Source organism: Siphateles boraxobius, unplaced genomic scaffold (genome assembly GCF_051911475.1).
Source record: "Siphateles boraxobius isolate OS27281-9 unplaced genomic scaffold, OSU_SipBor_1 22, whole genome shotgun sequence".
NCBI classification, from domain to species: domain Eukaryota; kingdom Metazoa; phylum Chordata; class Actinopteri; order Cypriniformes; family Leuciscidae; genus Siphateles; species Siphateles boraxobius.
In genome coordinates, this window is record NW_027508833.1 from 27900001 (window position 1) to 27920550 (window position 20550).

Consider the following 20550-nt stretch of genomic DNA (forward strand, 5'->3'; position numbering starts at 1 on the left):
GTATTCAATCAAATTTTTTGCAGTAAAATATTTATTTAAAACAAATGTATAACATTTTTTTATTATTATTATAATTACTATTTGCGATCCAGTTTAAACTAACAATATCTGCACCAGGCATATTTAAATTAAGTCATTATCATTTTACCTCAAACATGCACCCTTCTAATACAAACAAGACATGTCAATTATTTGCCTGTTGCAATCACCAACAATTGTGTTTATGTACTTTTTTTATTGATCCTGGCAGCAGTTATTCATCAAATGATGTAGAAAAGAGTTAGGCCTATATGCTTACAGTACACACAGTATAGTTGAGCACACACAGTATAGTTGAGCGCACTGGTGTTTTAAGGAGCTGATTCTGGTGTTTGTATCGCAGTGGTGTAATAAGGCTGTACAGTCTATGATTTGCACTGTTTCCTGATTTGCATGACAGGAATTATCAACGGACACAATTCATTCTTACTGAATCTCGGCATGTCACAAGAAAAAGAGTAAATACTCATATATTCATTCATTCTATATTCAATCTAAACATGCTCACACCCATATGCCCGCACACACACACACACACACACACACACATATACATACAAAAGTATATGTACATACAAAATACATATCAGCTCATATTGATTTGATGTGGCTCCTCCTTGTGTTAAGGAGCAGACATGATCTGAATTTTAATGAGGTTGTGTTACTTCACCCTCTCCCTCTCTCTCTCTCTCTCTCTCTCTCTCTCTCTCTCTTTCTTACACACATTCGGCACATTGGCCTTTGGTAAATCGCTGTTGAAAAGTGTCTCTATTTTGGCTCTTTCTGCAGTTGCTAAGCACAGATCTAATTGCTGGCAAATGTTTCTGGACTGTAACGTAAGTCAAACTGTGTGTGTGTGTGTTGGGGGGGGTTTGGCATGTAAATTAAGCTAATAGGTCTGGATCTCATTCCAGTCCAGCTGCAATGACCTAAAACTGGTACCTGAACATGGATCAGACCTAGAGATATGTACTCGCTAACTCACTGTAATGCAGCAGCGACGGGCAATTATCTGCAAGCACTGCAGCAAGAGTGTGTGAGTTTAAGCTTCCTGACTGTCCCACCACTGGTCTATAAAACATATCTGCGAATCCTCTAGAAGCATCGACCCGAAAATAATTTCAAGCAGGAAGTGGTTGATGAGCTGTATGAGCCATATATGTATTTTAAGTGTGTGTGTGTGTGTGTGTGTGTGTGTGTGTGTGTGTGTGTGTGTGTGTGTGTGTGTGTGTGTGTGTGTGTGTGTGTGTGTGTGTGTGTGTGTGTGTGTGTGTGTGTGTGTGTGTGTGTGTGTGTCAGGATCTCTAGGATCATATGCTAATGAAAAGATAATGTCATATAATTTGTGTATCTGCTGCATTGTTCCCAACTATGTCTTTCATAAGCGAGATGCATGTGTGATATCTCATGTTGCAGTGCTTGGTTTCTGGTCAGGCATGAATTGGAGCAGCTTTATATAACACCCTGATCAGAGATTCAAGACCCCAAGCGTCTCCCACAAGCCCCTGCCCATTTGGCTTAATCTAAAGCACGCTTTGATTTTCTGGAGGCTCAAATTTGAGCTGCTAAAGAGAGACAGGAACTCGGTACACACGCATAAAGCCACTGTCATCTACTGTAACAGCAAACAAGGAGAGAAATTCTGTACTGAATACAAGAGGCTTCAAGGTGTGAGTCTTCATTTCGATCATGTCAAGTTTCCCTTTGTGTGTGTGTGTTGTGGTGTGTCAGGTCAGGCCCATGCGAATAGTAAAAGCTGAGAAACCCTTCATTATGGGGACGAGCTAATGGTTTGCATGACGAAACTTCTTAATAAACATCTATAATGTCTTAAATTAAATTAAAATCCAGACAGATTTGTTTGAAAGTTAGATTTAAGGTTAGAGGTTCAAATAAATAAATAACATTTTAAATAAATAGATATTAGTTCAATATTATGGTCCTCAACGTGATAATTTTTTTAAATTAATTTTTTTAAATCATTTTTCTTTACCTACCTGTCATTTGAACAACATAAAGATAAAGATGTTTTGTGACTCAGTAACTGCTCTAAGTCAGTGAGTTCATTCAGTGAATGATTAGTCAGACTGATTCAGACCAGTAAATTATTTGAGTCTTTTTGAGTGATTTTGTTATAGAATGATCGGTTCATTATTTTAAGTGTAGTTTGATAATTGGCTCATAAGAGTCACTTGCTTGTGAATATCCTTTATATTCTTTGCTTTCATGCTGAAGATTCTTCAATAGCTGTGTATTTGTTCTGCCAATGGATTTAGCAGGTGTTTTTGTGTCACGTGGTCACAGTTTGTCTCACCCAGAGCTTAAACTGTTAACATGTTTTCATTGAGTTCTGATGTGTTGACTGCTTGTGAATGGGTTATGTCTTGATTCTTTTAAATGATAAAAAACTTCTGCACTATTGACAGAGCTCAGGAACACTTCTAATTAACATCTCATCTACACCACACACACTTAAAATATCACTTTGTTTTCTGTCAGAGTTAATTACCATTGTCTCATACAGTTATAAATGTGATACGTCTTTTGAAATGAGAGAGGGAGAATTTAGGTGGGTAATGAAATTATGCAAGTGTCCAGCAACTACAGATGACGGATGTCAGAAGCACTTGACAAGAACAAAACGTACAAAGAATAAATAGGAAAACAACACCACACGCATGCACGCATAATATAACGGCATGCGCTGTGATTTTAAAACCTTTGTGTGCGTGTAAAAGCAGTTCTATGACTAACTGATGTAGCGTTAGCGCACTGCCGTGACCTCAGCTGAACCTAACCCACATTCAAATGCGAAGTGGAGAGGGTCATTCCCACACACACACAGCTTACTGCATCATACAGAGCAGATCTGGAAACTGTCTAACACTGTTTCTGTGACAACCAATGAAGGAACATGAAATCGTCTTTGAGAAGTGAGAGATGCAGAAAGATAGTGTTTGTGTTTATTAGTCTTCCCTGAAGCATATGCCACCATTTGATGACTCTTGTGTCTTTCTTGCTTCATTTTCTCATGCCTTTTCTTCATTAGCTACGTTTACATGGATCCTAATAATCCATTTGTAATTGGACTAGTAGCGCAATTGGAATAAAAAGAGTCACATGTAACCACATTAATCGGAATTGGTTGAAACCTTTTCTATTTCGTTCAAGAGGACATGTAAACACTTGTTGTGGTTGAAAACCGAAACCCGAAAGTTCTGTCTATGTGCAGTGATGTAGAAATCGCATAATGACATGACACAGAATGAGCTGCTGTTGTTGTTGAGGTTTTATATAGTATATTAGTGTAATATATGACTGTTGTGTTGTTCTAAATTTACCATTCCACTTATTGCCTGTGAAGTTGTGCAGGACAATGTGCAGTCCTTGCTTCGGACTTTCATAATTAAATTTTTCTGGTTATTATTATTTATTTTTTTATGTTAAAAAATGTGGGCCAAGAGAGTCGATTTTGATTTCTTGTTGACTTTAATCATGACATTAGGTCAATATGACATGGTTGGTTGGTTGTGGAGATTTTCTGGTTGTAATGATCTGCGCTGCAGTTACTCTTGGAGAAAGGTCATACAAGCATGGCAGCAAGTGGTCTGAATCTGTGCATGAAATATTTTGTTTATGGTTCTGATGATGATGTTGTTGTTAGCTTTGTATTCAATGTTCCCTGTGAGCATGCTGGGCTGAAAGTTGCTCCTGTGTAGATGACGGGAAAAAATGTGGGAAAAAAAGTAAGATTTCTTGAGTCAGAGCTAAATTAATGGCCATTTCAGCTGGAGTCACTCCGCAGATCCATAGTCAATGGCTGTTTCTCAATATCCATTCTTAAGCAAACTTGCATCCTTGTGTTCTCGTACTACGTCATCAACCATCAAGTTCAATTCCAATATTCAAGAAAGTGAGTACAGAGAATGAATCACATTAAAGCACCTGGATGTGTTCTTGATATCGAGGATGCATCAAGTGCAGAAGTGAGAAAATTGAACCGTTACAAAATTCCAGAAGAAGATGCGGGTTGTCGACGTATGGAAGCCTGTGAGCTTTAAACCTCTCGTTCTCACTTAAGAGATTCCCGCCTAAGCTTGCAAATATGTGACGGCTCATGAAAGTCAACGTTTGCCATTTTGTTTTGCATAAAGTGATAAAGACCTGAAGAAAGCCTGTGGGATTTTTATTGGCATATTAAAACTAATATTAACATTAAAAAAGCATAAGTAACATTAAACATACTCTCATTTTTTTTCACCAATACAAAAGGTACATTAATGTGATATAAAATACTATGAAAATAATGTCTATAAGAATATGAAATAAATCTTTTAATAGGTTATGACATTTGTTTATTGCATTTAGCAACAAGATCGCAGCACATCTCAGTTCTCTAAAGGATGCGTTCTGTGTCCTTGGTCGTTCGAAGTTCGTTATTTCAAGGTAGCCTGGCAAGAGCGGTCTCCACGAAAAATGCAAGTCTGTTAATTGCGTTCCTGGAATTGAGAAACAGCTATCATTTCATTGAATAATGATTTTGAACAGCAAGTAAAAAAATAAGAGGGAATATTGATTGTATGTGAGTTTGTGAGTGTATTTAGACAGTCAGAATTGATGAGGCTACTCTCTCTCTCTATCTGTCTCTCTTGCATCATCCTCTTATTCTGACGGTCTGCCTGTGCATGACTGCATGCCGTTTATCTTTCTTTCTTCTTTTTCTCTTGGCCTGTCTTTTCCTCACCCTTTTTTTCCTCTCCTTCTTTTTCTTTCTCTCCCCCTCTCTCCAGCAAAACAATAAAAGTCAGGATAATTGATGACGAAGAATACGAGAAGAACAAGAGCTTCTTCCTGGAGATCGGAGACCCTCAGCTCGTAGAGACCAATGAGAAGGAAGGTGGGGGGCTTGGCCTGAGACTGCTGAGGAAACCACACATTCAGCACACACACATACACACACTGAACACCAGTCCTCTGGATCATCATCGGGATCAACTACAGGCCAAACAACACCATCGACAGCCCTGCAGCCCAGTCCCCGTGTGTGCTTGTGTGTGTGTGTGTGTGTGTGTGTGTGTTTGTGTGTGTGTGTTTGTGTGTGTGTGTGTGTATCATGCATGCATTATTCCAACCCCCTCCTGTTGTCTTGTTTCTGCAGGAAGACGATAACAGTCAGGGTTCTCAATCGAGAGGAATACGATAAGCAATGCAGCTTTTGCGTAGAGCTACAGACGCCACTTTGGAGAAGGAGAGGATGGACAGTATACAGAGGTTTCTTTCCCTCTCACAGTGTCTCCTTCGCTTTTTACTCTTCTCTCCCTCTGGGCAGAGTCTCACCCTCTCTGTCTCTCTCTCCTGGTGTCTGTTCACTGTTTTACTAATGGAATGACTTTTCTTTGCTTTCGCTGATTACGCAACTACTCGCATAAAAACACACGCAGATTATACATATACTTTAAAGGGGTCATATGATGCTTGTTTTAATATTAGTTAAAGATTATTGCAGGAAAAACATAATAAATACTCAGTTTTCAGCATTCTTAATGTAGCAGCTAATCGGTCCTGATGCTTCCAGTGAGGGACCACCAACTCACCTGTCAATCAATCATTGCACTAAAAGGGATTTACATTTTCTGGTAAAGTGCTTTTTTTTGTTTTTTTTTTTAAGAATTTTTTTTTATTTTAGCAATGACCTTGTCTGGATCAGAACAACGTTTTGCTAGATGTCCTCCATATCTTACTCTTGTCTTTAGTATATACCAGCAATAGTATCTTTAGGTGTTAAAGGAGAACTCTGGGCAATTTTTAAGTTAATCTTGATCGTTATACCTTTGTGAGTACTGTCTATAGAAAAAAAAACGAACCGGATTGGTGCTTGCAACACGGAGCTGTTCCCGCAAATGCCCAGAGCTCCCCCTCAGCTAAAACGGCAGTTATGGAGGCATATACATAAAGAGTGTCTTTGTGCCTCTTAACAGACACAAAATGCAATTAAAATGTCTGTCCAGCATGAACAGGGCCCTTACATGTGAACAAGATGCGTTTAGCAACTTAACCATTGTTTAAATTCACCTAAATAGTGTTTTAGGCGGCTAGCTGTAGTCTCGCGCTGAAGTCCCGTGGGAACTCATTTTTTGTATTTAGAAAGGGCAGTTACATTTGAATGATATGACCCTTTTATTTACAGTGATCATCATCATCACTTACACAATCTTTGTATATTTTACCATATAGGTTTTTTTCAACATACTTCAGAAAGAAAGAAAGCTTCTAAGTGAATTGTTTCATTTCTTTTCCTTGCAATAATCTCATAACTAGACACAAAGGAAATGTCAAAACACACCAGCAAATGAGTTCAGATATTGGGCTGTAAATCATAAGGAGAGATTAGGAGAGTTTGAAAAGACTCCGAGCTCAGGATTGTGAGCTGTCTTCAAAGCCAATGTTGTTTGAGTGTGTTTCATCTCACATTTAGATAAACATTTCTTTTCCAGGAAGTAGAGCGTTTCAGTTTCCCAGAACTTCAGTGTTTTGATGTGTATCAAATGTTTTTATCATATTTATATTTACTTTTTGATATTCATTTGGTTTTGGTTAATGATGTATTTTAGCATAAGTGATATAAGATGCAATAAAAAGGGATCCAAAGGTCAAAAATGGAAAATAGGAGCTAATTAGAGAGAGGAACATCAGATAGAATTCAATGAAATGCAGCTGGATTTGGTTATGCATTTTTGATGTTCTGCTACACAGCCATATGACTTCATCAGTGATTAAAAAGGCACTCAGATGAGTAGTGAAACATTTCAAAATAATTAATAATTGAGTCCATTTGCTTTTGATTAGCTTTGTTTTTAAGGCATTTGAGAGTACCCTGGATGATTAAAAACCTTCATAGACAAGAGAAAATAGATCATACTTCATACTTATTATGAAGAAAAGAAGACACGCTATGACAGTAGCAGAGATGGCTGGATGATGTGTGTGTGTGTGTGTGTGTGTGTGTGTGTGTGCGTGCGTGCGTGCGTGCGTGCGTGCGTGCGTGCGTGCGTGCGTGCGTGCGTGCATGCGCAAGCTGTAGACTGAAAATGATAGCTCTGTTTTCGAGGACAAAACAAGAGAGAGAGAACATCTGCCAACTAAATCAATATCAAATTACATGAACCTGACTCCATCTTAATGTTGTGTCACATCAATAGACAGAATAGGAAAAATATACATCTCATATCAATTACCAAAGCTAATCACAAAATCTCAATGTGATCAATTCATTTTTAATTTGTCTTTATTTAATTACTTCTGAGATGTGCCATATTTTCTGTTAGTTTCTCTTATATTTGTTTCCTGTATAGTTGGTATTTTAGTTCATGTGAGTGACCGCAGAATTTAAGCTCGACATCAGTCGAACCTCTCTGACCCAATTATTGATATTTGTGAGACCCAATTATAGTTATTTGTGATACCCAATTATTGTTCAGCCTGTTCCTCTTCAGTTTTTCTTCAACTAGCTAGTTATTGGTCAGTCCATTATCTGCTATCCATTTCGTATTGACTTACTACTTTAAACAGGTCCATCTTTTCAATTGAATGCGTCTTCTTTACAGATACCCCAAACAAGATAGAACTACCGTTTGCGAGAAAAATGATTGAGAGACTGTTACATGCTAAAACCATGAACAATACTGATGAGATAGTGAAACAACATATAAGACACAATGTGGAAAAAATGATCTGCATTCAGAGGGACGGAAAACCGAAAGAGATGGTGATGTGTGTATTTTGTTATCTCTCAAATAAACAGGCAGAAAAGTGTGGAAAACCAAGTAATTCAATAAAAATGAGAACTTGCCATCTGAGAATAAAGAATGGATTACACTGGAACAGATGAACATAAAATATCGAGACAGAGAGAGAGAAAGAGGCTGTTTAGGCTACAGGAGTGTGTTGCTCTGCCATTAATCTGACAGTGAATCTTATGCTGGAATCCTCCACTAATGCCTCTGGGTTCATTTGTGGCTTGAGATTTATTCGTTCCATTAGATATTTCATTCGTTTATACTGCCATTTCTGCCTATGAGGCTCGTGTTTGTTTTGAGCTTGGGAATGTAGTCATCATAACATTGTTTTATGACTATTGCTGCTGTTGTTGTTGTTGTTATGGTAATGCCAGCTGAGCTTGTGAACTGAAAAGAAATATGAAATAAGACAGAAAGAGAAATTGAAGGAGAGAATATATGTGATCTGCCCAAAAGGATTGTCATTTTCTCCTTTCCCAGCCCTTTCCTTTTCTGTCCACATCAGTATGTGCATGTCTCAAATTTACTTAAAATCTCCAAAATCTCATCATACCTGCATCTGCTTCTTTTCCTTTGACCCTCTCATTTCATTGTGTGTGTGAATGTGGGTGATTGATTGGGCTAAATCCAGTCACTTGATCAGGGGTTGTGTATGTCACACACTTACTTACCCAGAATTCCATTGGGCCCATAGAAGCTTCATTGCTGAAACAAATGAAGGAAAAATCCTGCCCCTGACACAGCTCCCATTTATACAGAGTCACAGTGGTCTGTATGTGTTCTGTTATAAACATATGGTTTATGAAATGTACCCTGTTTTCTAAATTTACCAACGAAGATCTGATATTTTGACTTTTTAAAGGATTTTCCCCAGCAGAGCCAAATTCTTGTTCACTGTAGCATTTTGACAAAAACTATATTTACACAATCCAGTTTATCCACAGAAACCTATTGATCCACAAACATGTTTTGGATGATTATTTGAATTATAAGGTGGCTGGTTTGGTGGGTTTGTTTTCTACTCTCTGACTGGTGCTTTTGTTTTCAGAGGAGGAGAAAGAGGCGGGGAAAGAAGAGGAGGAGCCTCTGACAGGCGAAGATGATGAGGAACGACGCATCGCTGAAATGGGGAAGCCAATGCTCGGAGATCACCCCAAACTGGAGGTTATCATCGAGGAATCTTATGAATTTAAGGTGTGTTATTTTGCTACACAGTTCCCACTTTTTCATATATTCATAATCACATTAAAGCAACCAAGGGATACTTAAACCAAATACTCCAATTATCTTCTGTTGTGTTCTGCAAAAGAAAGAAAGTCATACAGCTCTTTAACCACTTGAGGTTAAGTAAATGAAAACAAAATGTTAATTTTTACGTGAAATATACATTTACATCCACACTGCCATAAATCTATCAATAGGCAATTATTATATGAAACATACAAAACAGATCTTCCGTTAAGATATCTACTGCTGTATTCTTAGTAATCTTAGGGCTTTTTTATCATATGTGGATGATTTTCATTGACAATAGTTGGTGGTATTTTGGGAAACCTGACAATGGGTTACTACATTTATCACTTACTTTATAGGTTACATACAGTGTGAATTAGAAATATATCAGACTGCAAGTGTGTAGATGCCTGTTTTTCTGTAGAAACAAGTTTCCTTCTAGTTTCTTATAGAAACACTCATTCTGTCAGGGAAGTTCAAGGATCTTAAACATTGACATCTCATAGGTCGCCTCCACACACTTCAGAACGATACACATGCACACGCCTGCACTTCAGCCCACACGCACTAGCCGTGCTGAGACGTACACACACTCCGATCCCATACACACTTCACAGCGGGGCAGACCAGAGAGCAGTCAGTAGCACTCGATGGACTGTGGTCCGCCTCGTCTGAAGTGTGTGCATGACTTTGTTTATTCTTGTTCTCTTTGTTGCACTGGACGGTAATGAAGCCGTACATTTTCTTTGTTTGCTGTGTCTCTCTTTTCTCTATAGAACACTGTTGATAAGCTGATTAAAAAGACAAACTTGGCTCTTCTGGTTGGCACCAACAGCTGGAGGGACCAGTTTATTGAGGCCATCACAGTCAGCGCTGGTGAGTATTTGGGATTTTGAGGAGCATCGGCAGGTCTGATTTAGCGATTCATTAATTTTCATAAGTGTTGCCAGAAGTGTCTGCATTAGTTAAATGCCACTGTTTAGCTCTTTGTTTTCATTTGGGTTATATCAAAGGTGTCCAATCCTGCTCCTTGAGGGCCATCTTCCTCTAGAGCTCAACTTAAGTATCAATGCGCCTGCCAGGAAGTTTCTAGTAATCCTGAAGAGCTCGATTAGCGGGTTCAAGTGTGTTTAATTAGGTTTAAAGCCAGGCTCTGCAGGAAGGTGGCCCTCCAGGATTAGACTTCCATGGGTTATATAGATTGCGTTATTTACAGCCTTTGCCATGACACTCAAAATTTAGCGCAGGTGCATCCTGTTTCACTGATCATCCTTGAGATGTTTCTACAACTTGATTGGAGTCCACCTGTGGTAAACTCAGTTGTATTTGACATGATTTGAAAAGGCACAGACCTGTCTATATAAGGTCCCACAGTTAACAGTGCACGTTAGAGCACAAACCAAGCCACGAAGTCCATGGAATTGTCTGTTAGAGACAGGATTGTATCGAGGCACAGATCTGGGGATGGGTACAGGCAAATTTCTGCAGCATTGAAGGTCCCAATGAGCACAGTGGCCTTCATCATCCGTAAATGGAAGAAGTTTGGAATCACCAGGACTCTTCCTAGAGCTGGCCACCCCGCCAAACTGAGCGATTGGGGGAGAAAGGCCTTAGTCAGGGAGGTGAGCAAGAACCCGATGGTCACCCTGACAGAGCTCCAGCGTTTCTCTGTGGAGGAAGGAGAACCTTCCAGAAGAACACCCATCTCTGCAGCACTCCACCAATCAGGCCTGTATGGAAGCCACTCCTCAGTAAAAGCCACATGACAGGCCCCATGGAGTTTGCCAAATGGCACCTGAAGGACTCTCAGACCATGAGAAACAAAGATTGAACTCTTTGGCCTGAATGGCAAGGGTCATGTCTGGAGGAAACCTGGCACTGCTTATAACCGAGCCAATACCATCCCTACAGTGAAGCATGGCAGTGTCAGCATCATGCTGAGGGGATGTGATGCAGCGGCAGGAACGGGGAGACTAGTCAGGATTGAGGGAAAGATGAATGCAGCAATGTACAGAGACATCCTTGATGAAAACCTGCTTGAGGGCGCTCTGGATCTCAGACTGGGGCGATGGTTCATCTTCCAACAGGACAACGACCCTAAGCACACAGCCAAGATAACAAAGTAATGGCTACGGGACAACACTGTGAATGTCCTTGAGTGGCCCAGCCAGAGCACAGACTTGAACCCGATTGAACATCTCTGGAGAGATCTGAAAATTGCTGTGCACCGACGCTCCACATCCAACATGATGGAGCTTGAGAGGTTTTGCAAAGAAGAACGGGAGAAACAACCCAAAAATAGGTGTGCAAAGCTTCATACTCAAAACGACTTGAGGCTGTAATTGGTTCCAAAGGTGCTTCAACAAAGTATTGAGCAAAGGCTGTGAATACTTGTGTTTTTTTTTTTTTAAGATTTCAAACAAACGTCTTTCACATTGTCATTATGAGGTATTGTGTGTAGAATATGAGGAAAGTAATTCAATTTGAATCAATTTTGGAATGAGGCTGTACCATAAAAAAATATGGAAAAAGTGAAGCGCTGTGAATACTTTCCGGTTGCACTGTATTAAAAGAACTGTAAGTGTCAAGGTACACTAATTTAGTGTAAAGAAAGTTTTAAAGTGCCCCTATTGTGCTATTTCGAGTACTACCTTTCATGTAGTGTGTACTATTGCTGTTTGTGAGTGTAAAAGGCATGCAAAGTTTTAATATCAAAGTGCACGACAAATAACCATTTTGTCTCCTAAAAGAAAGAAGTGATCCTTATCTGCCGGAACGAGTCATCAGCAATTTCAGTCTCACTTCCTGTTACATAATTATGTAACAATGTAAAAATTGGCATAATGCAAGCCTATGGTCTTCATTGGCGGCCCACAAACAACGTCTACTTTGACCCGACCCTCAAACACTGTTGTTGTAGGTGAGAGTGGAAGAGTTTGGTTTGTGTTGTCGACATGTCAAGAAGACTCTGTTTTCAGCATTTCGAATCCAATGAGGACTGAGACTCGGGCTCGAACTGATACAGAAAAATCAACACCACCGTTACTGTTCGTATCACTGTGTGTACAAGTGCTGAGGAAGCTGAAATTCAGATATAATAATATACATTTTGTTTCCGACATGCGCTTTAAGTGGTAGACCAATCACAACCAACTTGGCCGTCTGACCTATCAGAGCAGAGTAGGCTTGCGGAAAGGTGGGATTTAGAGAGACTAAATCCTTTATTTATTCATTTGAGACACTGAGAGGAAAAGAGGTGATGCTGCAATGTATATTGTGAGAAAATGAAAGTGTTTTTTGCCCTTGGATGCATGTTAAAGGTATAGCGGAGGATTTTCTTTTTCCGGGTGGGTAGCCTATACTATTGGTCCACCTAAGTGTCAATCATTCTGGTGATATGTTTACGTAAGGCCGTCGTAAGTGCTCGTCCCTTCTGCGCATGCGCACTTTCAGGTGTATTATGTGTGATGAGTTACGGTTTCAGCCATTCCTTTGAAAATGGCTGAGGGTCGAAAGAGAAAAAATTTATACGAAGTGTATGATAAGAAAGGCCGCAGAATATAGAAACAAGACCAGAGTGATTTTGGGTGAATATTTCACACGCTGGCATGCGCCAAAAGCACAGGTTGGGCTTCCCACTGATGCCGCAGTCGCGACGATTCTACTAGACGGGTTAAGTTTGTCATACTATTTGGAGAAATCCATTTAAAATCACAGCTAGTAAAAGTTAATGTAAGCTATGATTAGCGATGCTAGCCCTGGCACAAGTCATGCACCGCGTAGACACGTTAAAAATCTCAATTTGTCTAAAGTAGCCTTGTGACCAAATGGTAAATGCTATCACGCTGAAATATTCTAAAACCTTGTGTGTTCGTTTTCGATAATTACAATGTGTTCATCATAGTATTTATTACACAAATGCAACAAGCTACTTCTCCATTGCATATCATGTCTTGAGTCCTCGGTCACTCAACACGTTTAATAGGCGTTTACTCTCGGGAGAAAATAGAGTGTTGCGCATGTGCATTTTTAAAAAAATTGGAGAGGGAGGGTCTTCTCTAAAATTCGGAAAGATCCTCCGCTGTACCTTTAACCTATTGCAGGAGAGCTGCAAAACAAAATTAGGAACCTTTAAAATAGCATATTTTATCATCCAAAGACCTTTTCCACTATAAATAAACTTTTGTTCAATGGATGTTAAAGGTTCTTCATGGAACCATCGATAAAGAACCTATTTTTAAGAGTATACAGTATCTGTGAAATGTATCTCTACTGTAAAGCACCCCCTGGTGGCCACTGTGCTACTCGGGAAATTCAGTTTTACATCCTCACCTCACACTCAGACATTTGCAGCCATGCGAAGGAGTCTCTATTCTTTGTGCAAAGGACAGAAAGACAGCAGATGAAGGCGGAGAAAGAGAAAAACAAGAGAGGGATTTATTTTTTTTGTTTTGTTTTCTCTGAAGTAATTAGCACTCGCAGCATGGCCTAAGAGAGACTGATGATCATAGAGGCTGCTGCTGCTCTAGCCATGTGTTTGTGTGTGTTTTTGTGTGGATCAGGTGTTGGTGACTTAGTGATTCACACTTGAACACCTCTCAGTGTGCCAATTTGTGCTCTGGGGCAAAGCAAGGTTAAAAGCCTGTGTGTGTGTGTGTGTGTGTGTGTGTGTGTGTGTGTGTGTGTGTGTGTGTGTGTGTGTGTGTGTGTGTGTGTGTGTGTGTGTGTGTGTGTGTGTGTGTGTGTGTGTGTGCGCTCTGCTTTCAGAGCTGACCTGTAATCACCAGTACACAACTGCTGTCAGACCAAGTCTTTTCATTGAACATTTAGTTGTTTCTAATAAAGCTTTTTTGTATGTAAACTACTATTTATAAAATAGTTTAAAGATGATTTTGAGAAGTAGCAATATCCGATTCGAGTATGAATTGTTCTTGCAATGAATCGATTTAAGATTTAGTAGTTTTCTCCTCCACCACAGATCTCAAATCTCATTCAAATTCACATATCTTCAAATTTGGTGTCAAGATTTGTCAGGTCAGGTTGTCAATCAATAATGCTACTGTACATGTTCATAGTTCTTGTGTCTTTAATGAATCACAGTGTAACAAATTTAAATATGTGCGTTTTCAAATGCACAGGTCATTTAGACTATTTATACAATAATTTCATGGTTTTGGTCATTTTTGGATCTTGGCAGCACCATTTACTTTCATACTGGAAAAAAGCAATGCGGCCTATCTAATATCAAACTTGCATTAATCGATTCCTAACAGATGGCACTGACTGATGACAAATGGAACACTAGACTATTTTTTTATCTAATGCCACTGAGGAAGGAACAGAGATTTTTCCATGACTTTTTATCAGGACACACACGTACATATACGCAAATGCATACAGATAGATACAAAGAAGCGGAAAAGGTCTGCAGCAAATGGCAGTAAATTGAAGAGTTTAAAGTTTAAAAGCTTTGCTAAATGTCAGACTCTGCAGCACAGCGAGATAATTTATATCGAAAGATAGAGTCAACACAACATCGGCACTGAGGGTGTAGGGGTTTACTTATCTATTGATTGGGCACAAAAAAAGACCACAGAATTGAGCTACATGTGACAAATCCTTCATTTGGGACTATTGGGGATGTCTTTAATTGGGGAAATTATTCATGAAGAATTTTTCATAAATATATTATACTTAACAAAACCATTATAAGTGAAGGGGGAGGGGAGTTCACTGTAAAAATGCCATATATATCTCTTTGAGGGTTTAGGTCAGTTTGGGTCCTTATTAAAATTACTAAAACTAAAGATATATAGAATTTTTTTTAACTAAACAAAAGTATAAAAGCACATAAAATAAATGACTACAACTTAAAATATATAATTAAAAGCTAAAATAATAGACCGTAAGTATACAATATGTCCTCATTTAGGACATTAATCATGTTTGTTTTTTTAAATGCCATTCGTCAATGGCATAGTGCATGTATGTATGTATTACTCTTGTCTGAAAGCAATCCGATGCTCTTTTATGAGGCATTTACACCCTTCAGACACACTTGTGGACAGCACATATAAAGCATCATGTTGACCTTCTCTGTCTTTTTGCCACAGATGTATCCATATTTACACACATGTACTGCAGTGACAGCAAACATCATCGTGACCTAATATTCTTGGGGTGTAATGAAACAGTTCAACATACACACATTTTTGCATATTTTTAATGATCAGAATGAATGTCGTCTCTACAAATGTGTCCCAATCTAACTATCTACTTGATCAATTATCTTTTTAATCACAGTGTGTAATCAGGTTTTTGCCTGTGAATAGAAAGTCTTAGCGAAACAATGACGAAATCCACTGCCAAAGGCTTGAATCCGTTTGCTTTCAGCTTCGGCTGTGAATAGACGAGATTTCTGAACATCTAATCACACTTTAAAGGAACAGCCTCACCTGTCAGAGAGCAGTGTGTGGGTGTCTGTAAGCTGCTCTCTTTACGCTCTCAAGGAAACGCCGCACCAACAGAATATCAAACAGATTAGAACCTCACTGAACACACACACACATGGTGTGTGCTCTACATATGGATGAAAGGCTGTGTGTGTGCAGTGGAGGCTTTATCTATCGGTTTTAACCGAGGGGGAACCCCAAACCCCACCCTTATTAGGTCAAAACGTGTCATTCTGGTTCCTAAATATTATCTCAGATTCCTCCTTCAATGTAAATCCATGATATTTCTTGCTTGTTTTAGCACAAATGATACAGGATGAGTCATGTACTCATGTGAATAGGGGTTTATTCACCTTGTGTAAGGTACTCATCCTCAAATAATATAAGATAATACAAGGTCATTATCTTATCTTCCTGCAGGTGAGGATGATGATGATGAAGAATGTGGAGAGGAGAAGCTCCCCTCCTGCTTCGATTACGTCATGCATTTCCTCACCGTCTTCTGGAAAGTTCTCTTTGCCTTCGTCCCGCCCACCGACTACTGGAACGGGTGGGCATGTTTCGTGGTGTCAATCCTCATGATCGGCCTCCTGACGGCTTTCATCGGAGACCTAGCATCCCACTTCGGCTGCACCGTCGGACTCAAAGACTCCGTCACAGCTGTGGTGTTTGTGGCGCTGGGCACTTCAGTGCCAGGTGAGAGAAAGAGGGAAGTGGGAGACAGGGAAAAAAACATACCTGTGATTTTTGTGTTTCAGCCACCCATGTTTATATTTACATACAGATATTTAACACAGAATGAGGATGTCCTGTGTGTGCGTGTGCATCCGTGTGCGCACCACAGGGCTATGATTATGATATATCATATAATTATGCAGAATAAAGCTCCTTGCTACATTCAACCCCCATATATTACTTTCATCAGTCATGATAACTGTTATTTAAAACTGGAAACTGTTGTGGAGACACAAACAGCATAATGTTCATGTACAGAGGAGAGACACACACACACACACACACACACACACACACACAGAGAGACGTTAAATAGATTGTGTCTGCTGGAAGTGCAGGGCATGTTCACCATGTTTAGTATTCCAGACACACTGGGCTACTCGTAGAGAAAATGCTGAGAGAGCAGAAAGCAAAAGCATTCCCATCTCTCTCTCTAATGCTGTTCTTTTCCCTCTTTACCTCACTCACTCCATTTTTTTCTTTTCATCCTCCATTTCACGGCCTTTTGCTTTTCTCATCTCGTTGCAGAAAATCATTTTCTTACATTTGCATCTTGCTTTCCAGTAAAAGTCATTATGCATTGACAATGTCGTACACACAAAAGGACAACATTTTCTTAATTAGTATTTTTTCGAAACGTCCTTAAAGGGATAATTCACCCAAAAATTACAGTTTTGTCATTATTTATATCATTTTGTTGCAAACTTGCATGAATTTCTTTCTTGTGTGAAACATAAAAGAAGATACTTTGAAGAATGTTTTTGTCCATACAATGAAGGTCAATGGGGTCCAAAACAACACTGAACTCCATTTGACTTTCATTGTATAGACACACAAAAAGAAAAAATAAACCCACAGACATTTTCAGAATATCTTTGTTTCTGTTTCACAGAAGAAAGAAAGTGATAAAGGTTTGAAATGACATGAGGATGAGTAAATGATGGCAGAATTTTCATTTTTTGGGGTTCATATACATCAAGTTCAGTTGTGCATTTGCATCTCTTATAGGATGCATTTGGTCGAGGTTATTATCCATATATATGGCAAAGCGCTTCAGTTACTGTTCAGTGCTGTTGATTCACTCTGCAGCTTCAGCTCATGCAGCTCACATGGAAATGCATGGCACAATTGACTATACTTGGATTTAAAACAATCACATTCCTTTCAAATATTCTCTTTGTCAAAAAAAATTATGCATTATTAATAATCTAGCAGTGTTGTATCGATAGGCCTATTTCATTTTGTAAATATCATGGTTATCATCAATACATCTGTAACTTCCACAAATTGTTTTGCGCAAGTGCAGATGAATAGATTTATTTCCAGAATAATATTTATTATAAAATAGTTTGATGAAACGCTAAAAGTGATCAAAATAAAAATAAAAATAAAAAATGGTACACTGTTTGCTGAAATTCTTCAGTATTCCTTTTTACATGAACTGTGCTATTTAATCAATATTTAAGTTATGTTTCTTTTTCAATTGCAGTGCTATCTGGGGACACAAAAAAAAGATAAACAAGTACATTTTTTCTTCTCAAGTAAATGTATCTTTTTGTTGATATATATCAAAAAAGATAAAGCATAAAATATAAATGTTATTAGTTAAAATTCTATAGATATAGTGATCATTTTCTTGACCAGGATAATCACGTAGTGAAAATCTGATATGGTGACAGCACTAGTGGAAGTACCACAGATGTTTAGAGATAAGTATTGTTGTGCCTTTTATTTTTAGGAGTAAATTTAATTCAAGGAGTCCCAGGTGGCCTTTAGACACATTTTACCCTATCAGCTAAAATCACTTGCTAACAGGAAACTGTGGGAATATGTCTTTCCCTTAGGGTAAGAGAAAAATTAGTTTTGAGGGGCTAAAACTTAGAAAATGCCATTATTGTTTTCGGTGAAATTTGATCAATGAAATAACAAAAGTCTGGTTCAGACACCAAACACTATGATACTTGCACTCTTTACTTATAAGTAGGTGAGGTAAACTAATACTAGTAAGGTAAATGAGGCCCAAAAAACGTTCTACTGAAGAGTTTACAAACATATCCATTGATTGTTTTCTGGTGTTTCTGCACAGTTTGACAAAATGACAAATCTATCAATTTGAAGTTAGAGATGAAAGCCAGTAGTACTGAGAAAACAACTGAACTTCCAATTAACCAAGCACGCGACCAGAAACTAGGCGAGGGACATGTACGCTGACTGATAAGGCAGCGTTCACCAATGCTTTTAAACATAAAACAAAGCCTTTAAATTCAGCATATCTAATTAGAGTATCTTTAATTAACTTGCTCGATGATTTTAAAATAAATGGGTTTGATGAGTGACGCGCATCCTCTGAATGCAGTCACGCTAATGTGTGGCGATATAGGTCAATTAAAGTGATTTTACTCTCTTTAGATTAAATATCATTTAGTCCACTTTGTATTTCCCAGCACAGACATACATGAGCCACGCAGGGACATTTATAGTTGATGAAGTACCCGTATGATATGTGTGGTCGTTCTGTCAAGTTTGTGTCCATATGCAAACGTAAGCATATGAGGTTTATAACAGTTTCGAAGTCTGTTACAGTCTGGAAACGCTGATCCATTTAACTCCGTAATGATTAACTGCTCCCTAGAGTCTTTCTGGGATGAAGCTATGCATTGCCATGACACCCACATTAGCAGCAGTTGTCGTCCGCACACTGCCAGGCTCGTTGGCAGGACTTTACACCAGACTGGGTGTTAGCTGAGCCTTAACTGAGAATTTCCTTGGTAATGCCATGGAAACGGCTCCATCCATGCTGTTGTTTACAACAACATAACAGGAGAGTGATGAATAACGAGAAGGAAAATGTTATTTCAGAGTTAAGTACTTTACGGTAAAACCAAGCTTTGACTTTATAATACCGTTTCTTGAGATGCTGCAGCGTCAATTTTGGTCTTTTAAGCCCTTAAATGACTATTGTTGTTCTCAGATACTGAGAGTTTCTAACCAACACTTTTAGACAGACGCTGAGTGCTTCAGTCATGTCCCGCTAGAATTACCGCAATTACCAGATGACAACTTTGAGCTGTTTGAAAAGCTTCAACACGACAATTCTTAGGCGAATAGAAAGTTCAAAACAACAAGGTTTATTTGAAATAGAAATCTTTTGTAACATAATAAATGTCTTTACTTGATCCTATTATGTGTGTGTGAATATAATATTAGAATGTGTGAATATCAGAGTGTGTATCCGCAGGATAGTGAGACCTTTAAATTAGGAAAATGGCTCTTTGTGACCACAGGCAGCAAAGAGTAATATCAACATGTCCAGAGCAGTCCAGCGGGGTTATGTGTTATGAACTACATTAGCATGACGAAAGAGAGAGGTAAAAAATAAAAGGGAAAAGGAGGAAGAAAGAGTTTGAAAGGGAGTGTATGTGCATCTAGGGTTATTTAGAGGCCTTCCCAGACAGAAAGCACAATCAGCACCTCACGGTTTCTCAGCTGTCTGCAATAGATCACCCTGTTAGCATTGAGCTGTCTCTGCGGGACAGAGAAAAACCACACTGTTTAAATGCCCACTGATTTCAACTAAAATCAGAGGTTAACCGTGCTGTTATTACAAAATTGCATCCTCACCAAAAAAGGAGAGATGAGTGAGAGAGGAGATGAGTACTATGTGCGTATGCTTGTTTGTGCTCTGCAAAATAATAATAATAATAATAATGTTTAAACATATTTAGACAAACAAGTTGTACAGTACTTGAAGTAGAATTATTTTAATTATTTCTATATAGATTACTCCTTGTCTTGAATTTTGTTTGTTTTTTATTCTTGTTTTAAGCATAAACCTCACTCAATTTTGTGATTCTCATTAGATTTATGATTTATGTTTTTTTAGCTGTACTTTTGGTGCAAAATAAACTAAATGTTTCGAAACCAAGTAAAGTAAATAAATACATATGTATTTTTTATTTATTATTATACACTACCGCTTAAAGCTTTCGATTTCAGATAAATGTTGATCATTTTTACTTTTTATTCATCAAATTGACAACTGTGTTCAACATTGATAACAATAATAAATGTTTCTTGAGCAGCAAATCAGCATAATAGAATGATTTCTGAAGGATCATGTGACAGAAAACTGGAGTAATTATGCTGAAAATTCAGCTTTGCCATCACGCTTTGCCACCATCAAGATATTCAAATAGAAAACATTTCTTTTAAATTGTAAAACTATTTCACGATATTAGTGTTTTTGCTGTATTTTGGATCAAATAAATGCAGCCTTGTTGAGCAGAAGAGACTCC

The 20550-nt window shown here is 38.5% G+C and overlaps 1 protein-coding gene across 10 annotated transcripts in view; it reads left to right on the forward strand.

Annotated features, from left to right (window-relative positions):
- Positions 1 to 20550, forward strand: part of slc8a1b (solute carrier family 8 member 1b) — a 133942-nt gene that overhangs the window by 108401 nt on the left and 4991 nt on the right. For 4 of the 10 annotated variants that reach the window (XM_077239428.1, XM_077239429.1, XM_077239431.1 and 1 more), the window contains exons 3-6: positions 4830 to 4936; positions 8884 to 9029; positions 9845 to 9944; positions 15941 to 16216. In XM_077239428.1, coding sequence (XP_077095543.1) covers positions 4830 to 4936; positions 8884 to 9029; positions 9845 to 9944; positions 15941 to 16216 — 629 coding nt within the window. Of the gene's footprint in view, positions 1 to 4829; positions 4937 to 5197; positions 5311 to 8510; positions 8604 to 8883; positions 9030 to 9844; positions 9945 to 15940; positions 16217 to 20550 lie in introns of all 10 variants that reach the window. The other 6 variants (XM_077239424.1, XM_077239421.1, XM_077239422.1 and 3 more) reach the window with 2 other exon arrangements.